The 10,463-nt window shown below is 48.0% G+C and overlaps 1 protein-coding gene across 1 annotated transcript in view; it reads right to left on the bottom strand.

Moving 5' to 3' along the window:
• Positions 1-383: 383 nt before the first annotated feature.
• dag1 (dystroglycan 1) overlaps positions 384-10,463 on the bottom strand; it is a 38,268-nt gene continuing 28,188 nt past the window's right edge. Inside the window, exons 3-4 of the mRNA XM_019255326.2 lie at positions 3,842-4,303; positions 384-3,708 (exon numbers count right to left, since the gene is read on the bottom strand). Coding sequence (XP_019110871.2) covers positions 1,879-3,708; positions 3,842-4,303 — 2,292 coding nt within the window. The 3' untranslated portion in view covers positions 384-1,878. The remainder of the gene's footprint in view (positions 3,709-3,841; positions 4,304-10,463) is intronic.

The raw sequence follows: 10,463 nt of genomic DNA, 5'->3' as shown, positions 1-10,463 counted from the left end.
CTCATCCACAAACATCAGTCAGAGCGGGAAAACATGACAGGATGAGACACATTCCCAACAAAACCAGTCAGGATGAGTTCAAATCAGATACATGAATGAAGATTTTTCATTTGTAATCGTACCAGTTTGGTTTTATTATGACAATGCACACTTGAAAAGCAAAAAAAGCAAAAAAAAAAAACCTTGGCATCCTGCAAAAAAACAACATTATGACAAAATGAGCCACTCGCTTTCTAACCTGCGTCGAGTCGTCCGGTCACCGAGCGCCTTACGTTATTATTGCAAAGGGTCACGTTCAGGTGAGAAACTCATTAGCAAACTTAAAAGGACATGAAAATAAAATTTGTGATTACATAAAATATCGCTCAGTCCATCTTTGTATAGTCGGGAGATACATTTTCGATATGCAAACAAACACACGATAAAATGAAAACATTTGAAATATGTGACCCATGACAACAACAAAAAAAAAAAGGTGTACATAAGTGAATCATAACTTCTAGGCTAAGATCTTACAAATCACAGAAGACTAATTATTGATCATGTTTTCTTTTAATAATCAAACAATTTGAGGCTGTATCAAAAAACTTTGTAAAAAAATTAGAATTGACTGATTTTTACTTAATTACTGGAAATTCATTCAAGGTTATTTTTGTTCCTTCCTCTGCGACCTCTAAACGTGAATCTGTACAATCCCACCTGGGAGAGTCTCCATGGCACACACAGTTCCTCCTCTGAGCATGAACTGCCTCGTTACATAAAAAAATAATTATCCCTGCTCCAAAATAAACTGAAGGGGGTCCTTTTCCTGTTTACGTTGGATGTACTGGATGAATGTAGTCTGAGGTCAAATCTGCATAAAAACTGCATCCAGATCCAAACTAAACTCTGAATTTACAAGTTAGTTCCATATTCTCATAATAAAAAACAGTAGTTCATCGTCTCCTCGTCAGAGGAAGGCGTTTCTCTGAAGTCTAATCGTCATGACAGGAATTAAAGAGCTCCTGCAGGTTATCTTAGCGAGGCAGTGCCTTTCTTCCACCACCCAAAAAAATAGAACACAATCTATCAGAACATCTTCCAGATATACAGTGAATTTTAAAACCAATGAAACAAACAAATTATTTATTATTCATCTCTAAATCTTTTTTTTAGGCTACCTTGTTATTCTCATCTTTACTAGACACTGTGAATAAGGATAGAAACAGACAACTAGTGTTAAAAGGCAAACCGTATTTGAATAAACACACACTCATTCACTCACACACACACACACACCTTCGGCCTCCCATTCTCTCAGGTCGTCTGCAGGGGTGATCGCAGATCCTCAAAGAGTCTCACTCCTTATTAAAAATACGAGTCGTGTGCCCGCGGACATCCGGCGGTGGCAGTCTTCTCGTATCGTTTAAAAGCAAGACAAATGAAGAGCTGTTAGGCAAACGTTCAGTCCAGAAAAAAAGGAAAAAAGAAGAAGGACGTTTGGATAATGAGAGACGAACTAAACCAAATAAAAGCCAGTACGTTAAAAAATGAAATGCTGGGAAGGGAGAACACGTCTCCCCATCGTCGCTTCTGACCAACTGATGGATCCGAAATGTGACGAGGATTTGTTTGTCTTAGGCCACTGTAGTAGCTGGGCTACCACAAAAACAGTAGTCCCTCCCAGCAGTTTAACCAATCATCCCATCTGTCTACTGTAAACCCACCCGACTCATGACTCCCCCTCCCAAACCTTTGTCCCCTGTAGCTGTTTGTACTTTAGCACCTCTTGTCATCTCTCCCTGTAAATGTCCAGACAGACAAACACCAAAATGGAAACCATCACAGTTCCTCAGGCATCCTCTCCCTCCACCTGTCGAGGGGAGGGTTAAACAAGTCTTAAGGCGGCACGTAGGGAGGTGGAGATCTGTACGGAGTCATGTTCTTTGGACGGGAGCCCTTGCCCTCCATGGGAGTGGTGAAGGGAGGCGGTGGCTGGTAGGGAGGTGCGTTGGGGTCCTCGTCCCGCAGAGCCGTGTACTCCCCCAGCAACTCCTGGTTGAGGGGAGTGGTCTCCGGTGTGGCCATGTTGGGGTACTCAGGAGGTGGAAGTGGAGGCTTCTCTTCCTGTAGAATCAAGGGCATGCTGGAAGATGGAGGAGGCTTCGAGTCATCAAGTTCATCTGCAAAGATAATCGGCACGCCTTTTTTGATGAAGGTGGCCTGGTCCTCGATGGTCAGCTTGCCCTTCCGTTTCTTCCTGTAGCAGATCATCGCAATGATACCAGCTATCAACAAGATCGCCGCCACCACCACGGCGGGAATGACTGTGTGGAGATAGACGTCATCTGTGCTCTGCCGGCCTGTTCCCAGAGCTGGAGTGACTGGAGGAGATTCGGTTACAGGGATCTCTCTCGGAGGGATGAAGGAATATGTTTTGCAGCTTGCCCTTCCCTTAACCTGGACATCCAGCGGTCTGAATTCAGGCTCCATAGAGTATCTGAAGGTTTGCGAGGGTTTTCCGTCAGAGTTGGCGAGCATCCTGCTCATGGTCGTGAGCTGCTCCTTTGGACATGGGTGCTGTGGGAGGCTGGTGTTTGTCCACTCCACCACAATTGACCCTTTGCTGATATTTCTCAGACTGACTCGACTGCTGTTGCGGTCTCCCAGTGCGTATGCCAGCTTCTTGACCAGAAGAATCTTCTTGTGGATGTCATTTGTTACCGAACGAGGCTCACCATCGAGTCGGGCTGTGAAGATCACAGGGGTCTTGTCGTTGGCGGGCCAGCGATTCACACGGACCTCAAAAGCATCAATTGCGTTCAGGCCACCTTTGTCAGTTGCCTGCATGAAGTATTCATGTTTTCCCACGTGCTGGCTGTCTGGCAGGCCGTAGAGAAGTTGGTTGGTGGTGTTGAACTGGATCCAGGAGCTCTCTCCAACCACTTCATTGTGGTTCTGTCTCAAAGTTAGACGCAGCTTGTCTGTTGGGCCATCCTCTTTATCATAGAACGTATCAAGAGGGATCTTTACCTCGAAATAGGTGCCCACCAATGCATTGACCTGGTCAATGGGGTTCTTCAAGATTGGCCTCTCGTTGTAGGGATCCGGGAGGACAGCAGGTGATGGTGGTGTAGTGCGCCTGGGTGGCTTGGCTGTGGAAGTCTTCGGCTCTCTGGGTGCCGGTGTAGTTTTCGGTCTCTTGGGTTTCTTTGTAGTTCTTCTAGTAGGTGTGGGTGGTGTGGCAGTGGCCTCCACATAAGTCGGCCTGGTCACGGTTGGCTGAATAGGAATGGTGCTGGTGGTCTCCAGTACTTTTGTTGGTTGAGGGGGTCCCAGGGTTGGAGTGTGGGCAATGGGGTCACGGACTCTGATTGTGGGCTTGCCTGGTAGAGGAACAGGGCCTCTTACAGGTGGAGCAGAACTTTCGGTTGGTGCAGCAATGGAGGGAGAGGAGAGGGTTGGGATAATCCTCACTGGAGGCTCCACTACAGTTGTTGGAGGGAGCACGACCAGAACAGGTGTTGGAGTGTTGTTTAACTGGCGCCTCACCCGCTTAGGGACATGAGGTTTCTTGTTGGCGATGTGCCATCCCACCACCGGGTAGCCGAGCCTGGCTGACATTGTGCCTTCCTTTGCGGGACCCTGGACGCTGTTGATATTCGGAACGGTGCTCTGCTCCAGTGAGCAGCCGAGCTTCCAGGACAACAGAGCTCCGTTCTCCACCACCTGGAGAGGCAATGAGAATCATTAATCTAATTATCCGTGTGGTAATATGACATGATAAATTATTCACTGATGAACAAACATTTACCTAGCCACAAAAGCATGCACTCGCTCAGTCACTTGCACATTTGCTCACCTTCTTTGCATTGCCTGGCCCAGCCATGAATGCAGACATGTCGAACAGCCTGTTGTTGACCACAGGGAGTATCTTCATGTGCTGGAGCCCCACCCCAGAGAAGCTCCTCATGTTATTCAAGAGTTCCACCCTCTGTTCTGAGCTCATCTTGGTCAAATCGGCATCCAGGATCACCGTCAGCACCGTGACCGGCTCCTCGTTGCTACACATGAATGGCTGGACATCATCTTCAGCGGAGGCCTGGTTGGATGCCAGCTGCGCCGAATCTGCGTCCAAATGATCTTCAGGGTGTACCTCAATGGAGAATACCTCTGAAGAGGTGGAGGACTTTGTGTGGTTGGAGATGGAAACCGAGATGTAATGGACACCTTTGTCCTCCTCCAAAGGTAGACCCTGCAGGATTCTGCTGCTGGCGTCCCAGTGCAGCCAGCCGGGGAGGGACGCCTTCCCCATCTCTGTGATCTGAGACACAAACACATGGTCCAGACATGATTAATCAGCAAGTTCTCAAACACATGGAAGACTAAAAACATAATGATTATAATTATACACAACACATGTAAGAAAAAAAAACAATGTAACGTGAAGAAGTGAACACTGAAGCAACGTTAAAAGCTTTCAGCTTGCTTATGAAACAGGTAATGTACTAAAAGATAATCATGCCAGAGAGAGAACAAATACAAAGCATGAGGCTTTTTAATGTAATGCATTAAAGGGCAGAAAGAAGTCCTCACAGTTAGCGGCTCTCATGTTGTGTCATTCACCTAAATTTAAACTTCGTTGTGCAATATTAACGATGTGGAAATAAAAGGTTGGGATTCGTGCTGATTAACTGCTCGTGGCTCCGCCCTCCTCCTCCGCACACGCCTGAAACGCAACGCTCTGATTTGTAATTTCAACTCGACTGAAATTAAAATAACTTGGCCAATTATACGAGCGGGGGACGTCCCCGTGGCAGGAGGCTGATGGAGAGAAATGGATCACAGGGGAGTGACGATGCATTCACACACATAAATCCCAACACAAGAACAAATGCATCCCGTGCTCCCCCAGCCCTCACAAGTTAATTCTGCGGCTAATAAATCCTGGTTGATAAATTATGTAGAGGCAGCGCTCCCTAGACACATCATTAATGCTCTAACCAGCACACAGGCGGCGCCGGGGGAGGACGCACACAAACACACACTGTCCTCAGACATGAAGACATACACAACAATGGACAAACACACAAGGCTACACTGAGCTGACCGGATCAAAACCAACCAGAACTATTCAGATCTCCTTTCTCCAGAACCTGCAGAAACAAGCACTGATGATATTTTTGATTTCTGTTCCTGTCCCCTCTTCTTCTGACACCTCACCCGTCCTCCCGCGTCGCCGCTTTCCTCTTTTTCCTTCTGTCATTATTTCAAAACGTCTTTATCGAAATCTGACAGCTCTTTTCATCGGCACATGAAAGCTAATTTCTGAGGTGGTGGTGCAGGATGTCATGATTCTCAGCCAAGATTATGAAATCCATTACTGCAGGAAACACAAATATTATTTACAATTCAATCCACCGAGAATAGATAATTGTGGGTTGCAAGAAAAACATGCAGGAATGTTCCAGCTGACAGTTTCTCCACAACATCAATCTTTTCTGTTTTCTTTCCAGCAGGACGTCCAGTGCTGGCAGCACAGACACCCAAAACATCAAGAAAACAAGAAACCACAAATGATTGGAACGTGGACTCCTCCAGCAATGTTTGATTTAATTTGTTACACGGCCTCAAAACTTCAAACCAATTGCCTCCTGACATGGCATTGCAAATTAAATCACAAAGAGACGATGAAGGACAAGAGAGTTGCCAGGCAGTAATCTCATCATAACTGTCATAATTGCTCTGCAAATTACTGAGTCACGTCCTCGAAGAACGAGGATGATCTCTTCCTTATCTGCTGATGATTAAAGATGGGAAGGTGAGACGGTTTAGATACTTTGGTCAGTCACACGTTAAGACTCCGGCTCACTAGTGTTTGAATCTGCTGACCAAGCTGCAGCGTTTGATGGCTTGACAGTGAGAACAGACTTAGGTGGGTTGTGTTGTATCTATAGGCTCCTCAAACACACCGACCAGAAGCTGTTCCTGCCTCAGGAAGTGTTAAAACAAAAACACAACAGTGGCTTTAAAAACTCCGACATGAGCCCAGCAGAGAGCTTGTAGTTTCCTGCCTCCCTAAAAAAACATGAAAAATACATCAAATCCCCCAAAATGTCAGCAAAAATATTTCAGATCTTTTCCTGGCAGCAGACTTCAGCCTGATGTTTGGCCCTAAAGGTTATCGTGTGCTCTCACAGACTCCGCCAGCTTCCCTCTCCCTCCCATGCAACACGCCCCGCTGGCAAGGTTACTGCCGAAGCCTCCGAGAGACAGCCGGGGAAAACCTGCACGGGAAGATTTATTTGGAAAAGCAGGAGAGAACCACGGAAACTAAACTATTTTCTGGCATCTATTAAGGTGACGGCAAGGGCGACTTATGGCAGAGACACAACATACAGAAGCAACAGTCAGAGTTAATTCACTCTGCGTGTTGACTGGGCAGCACCAGTCGCATGCTCGAGGACTTTTCAGCAGGGACGTCTTATTAACGTCCACAGTGCGGTTTGGAGTAATATTGCTTTTGAGGAGGTACACAATTACTTTAAAGCAGCACGTTCAATGAATGTTAATGTTGATGACATTAAAGACTCGAGCCGCGGAGAGATAAGAGCCTTTGGGACGATTTAGAGAATGAATCTCTGACATGTGGAAAGTACGGCTGTCACCCTCAGTGTGAGTGCAGCAGCACGCCACATCGGTTCTGCACTCCCGACCCTCCGACTTAAAAGATGTTAATTAAAATGAATGATAATCTCATCAAAGTCTGGGCTCGTTTGATCGTTTCCTCTCGCTGACACGTCGTCTGTAAAGCCACCGTGACTATCGGCCCTAATGGCCGGGTGCCGTGCTGCGACAGAACTCGGGTGAGAATGAATCTGAAGTCTGCGTGAGCGGCAGGCGTGAAACACTCGGAGACATTATCGCTGCCATCGTCACTGCTCTGCCCTATCAGCTGTTTGGTTTCAGCTACGGTGGCTGAGAGGAGAAAGACGGCGGCAACAGGCCCGGACAAAAAGACAAAGACTGTGTGGACATATTTTTACAGCTGTAGGCCAGTGATGGAGAAATATGGACGTCTTAATCAGTTAAACTTTGTGTCTTAAGGTACCTCCTGTTGACCCACTCTGACCTGTGATCAGGTGACCCACACTGACCTGTGATCAGGTGACCCACACTGACCTGTGATCAGGTGACCCACACTGACCTGTGATCAGGTGACCCACACTGACCTGTGATCAGGTGACCCACACTGACCTGTGATCAGGTGACCCACACTGACCTGTGATCAGGTGACCCACACTGACCTGTGATCAGGTGACCCACACTGACCTGTGATCAGGTGACCCACACTGACCTGTGATCAGGTGACCCACACTGACCTGTGATCAGGTGACCCACACTGACCTGTGATCAGGTGACCCACACTGACCTGTGATCAGCTGAACGGTGTCTCTGTCATTCGTACGTCTGTTCTCACTCTATGTAACTTTGGGCTCCGGGTCGGGAGAAGTACGTAACGCTTTACGGCACTAAGTCACACAGCAGCAACTATTTCACTGATTCTGGTGAAACTGGATCATATTTTATGGAGGAAATGTTTTCTGGTTTTCCCTCTGAAGAAGTTTACAGGTGTCGTTAAATCTCAAAACTACAAATTTCTATGCACAGTGTTGATTCATGTGGAATCTGACTGACCCTGGATATTTAACTCATTCAAACGTACTAACAGATTTCTACAAAGCGTTTCAAGGTTAACGACTGAACGTTCCTCTTACCGCTCCGCAGAAGTGCCAGTTGACTCTCCTTAACTTTTTTATGTCGAGCGGCTTGTGCCTTTGACTTTTTAATCAAAGAACCAGATCTCTCCTAAAGCGGCTACTGATCTTTATGATTCAACCAGGACAGTTTCAGCCCGTCCGGGTCTTGGGTTTGCTCCAGTTTCCATTCGTTTAACACCGTCATGCAGAAAATGAATTGCATTTTTATTTCTGGAACCCAAAAGTCTCATCGCTGTTGTCAGGATGGAAGCCAACACCACACACACTATATATTATTCCCTTCAGATGGAGGAATACTGCAACTCTGTTCGTCCCGCCCTCGAGTCTGTTCAAGCTTTCTCGTTCTTGTGCATTCATGACCGCTGCACACACTGCACACACACACACTGCACACACACACACTGCACACACTGCACACACACCACACTGCACACACACTACACACACACTGCACACACACTGCACACACACCACACTGCACACACACTACACACACACTGCACACACTGCACACACACACACTGCACACACTGCACACACTGCACACACACTGCACACACACCACACTGCACACACACTACACACACACTGCACACACTGCACACACACCACACTGCACACACACTACACACACACTGCACACACTGCACACACACCACACTGCACACACACTACACACACACTGCACACACTGCACACACACCACACTGCACACACACTACACACACACTGCACACACTGCACACACACCACACTGCACACACTGCACACACACCACACTGCACACACACACACTGCACACACACTGCACACACTGCACACACACTGCACACACTGCACACACACACTGCACACACACACACACTGCACACACTGCACACACACTGGATGTGCAATGTTGATGCCTCCACAAACATGCACGCCTTTATTATTCTTCGCAGAGGTCTTATGAGGAGAGAGTGCACGAGGAGTGGGAGAAGGAGGCGCAGAGAGTGAATGAAAGAAAGAGAAAGAGAAAGAGAGGTCAGGCAAGAAGAATGATGGAGAGAAACAGAGATATTACGAGGAGGCGTTCGCCGAAAGAAAGCAGCTCATTGTTGTGGCGAGAGGAGAACACGGAGAAAGGAGGGCATTGTTAGCAAGGACCCGACTGACAGCTCGACAGATAGGCTTCATATTTTGGAGGAGGGGAGGAGGGGAGGAGGGGAGCGGGGCGTCACTGCCTTGTTTAAGCCTTCAAGATTTGCAGCAAATTAATTTCTCCCCATGCAGTGCGTGAGGTGAGGAGAGCAGAGGAGGCAGGAAACAGGTGGTCGCTTTTTTAAATGGACAGTCAGACCCAGAATATAGTCCAGATAATCCAGACTGACACACACACACACCAAAAAAAAAAAAAAAAAAAAGTTGCCGCCTCAGGTGCCGCCTCGTTGCCGCTACGTTGCCGCTCAGGTTGCCGCTCTGTGCCCGCTCAGGTTGCAGGTTGCGCTCGTTGCCGCTCAGGTTGCCGCTCGTTGCGCCCTCCTTTCATATTTCCTTTTCCAGATTGCTCTGTTAAAGTGTGAACATACTCCGGCTGTAGACCGGTAGAAAGATGTAAGATGGATTTCCCCTCGCAAACATGTTGTCCTCACACTCTCTACTTTATAGCACCACCATCCATCCATCCCATCCATCATCCTCATATTTTCCACTGGAAACACTCGACTCTGCTCTTTCTCTCTTCACCTTGTCTTTCTCTCGCTGTAGGTTTGGCTTCTCTCCTCTCTCTCCTACTCCTCTCTGCCTGTATGAAACCACCTCCTCCTCCTCCTCCTCCTCTCCTCCTCCCGTGGCTGTGGTTACTAGTAACCAGCACGGGAGGAGGAGAGGAGGAGGAGGAGGAGGAGGTGGTGTTCATACAGGCAGAGAGGAGAGGAGAGAGAGGAGAGAAGCCAAACCTACAGCGAGAGAAAACAAGGGAAAGAGAAAGAGCAGAGTCGAGTGTTCCAGTGGAAAAATATGAGGTGATGATGGATGGGATGGATGGATGGTGGTGCTATAAAGTAGAGAGTGTGAGGACAACATGTTTGCGAGGGGAAATCCATCTTACATCTTCTACCGGTCTACAGCCGGAGTATGTTCACCTTTAACAGAGCAATCTGGAAAAGGAAATATGAAAGTGAGGGCGCAACGAGCGGAACCTGAGCGGCAACGAGCGGCCCGACAACCTGAGCGGCACGAGCGGCAACCTGAGCGGCAACCTAGCGGCAACGAGCGGCACCTGAGGCGGCAACTAGTTGCCGCCTCAGGTGCCGCTCGTTGCCGCTCAGTTGCCGCTCAGGTTGCCGCTCGTTGCCGCTCAGGTTGCGGCTCGTTGCCGCTCAGGTTCCGCTCGTTGCGCCCTCACTTTCATATTTCCTTTTCCAGATTGCTCTGTTAAAGTGTGAACATACTCCGGCTGTAGACCGGTAGAGATGTAAGATGGATTTCCCCTCGCAAACATGTTGTCCTCACACTCTCTACTTTATAGCACCACCATCCATCCATCCCATCCATCATCCTCATATTTTTACACTGGAACACTCGACTCTGCTCTTTCTCTTTCCCTTGTTTTCTCTCGCTGTAGGTTTGGCTTCTCTCCTCTCTCTCCTCTCCTCTCTGCCTGTATGAACACCCACCTCCTCCTCCTCCTCCTCCTCCTCCTCCTCCCGTGCTGTGGTTACT

The sequence above is a fragment of the Larimichthys crocea genome, chromosome VI, assembly GCF_000972845.2.
Source record: "Larimichthys crocea isolate SSNF chromosome VI, L_crocea_2.0, whole genome shotgun sequence".
Classification (NCBI taxonomy): Eukaryota; Metazoa; Chordata; class Actinopteri; family Sciaenidae; genus Larimichthys; species Larimichthys crocea.
This window is presented reverse-complemented; position numbering and strand designations above follow the sequence as displayed.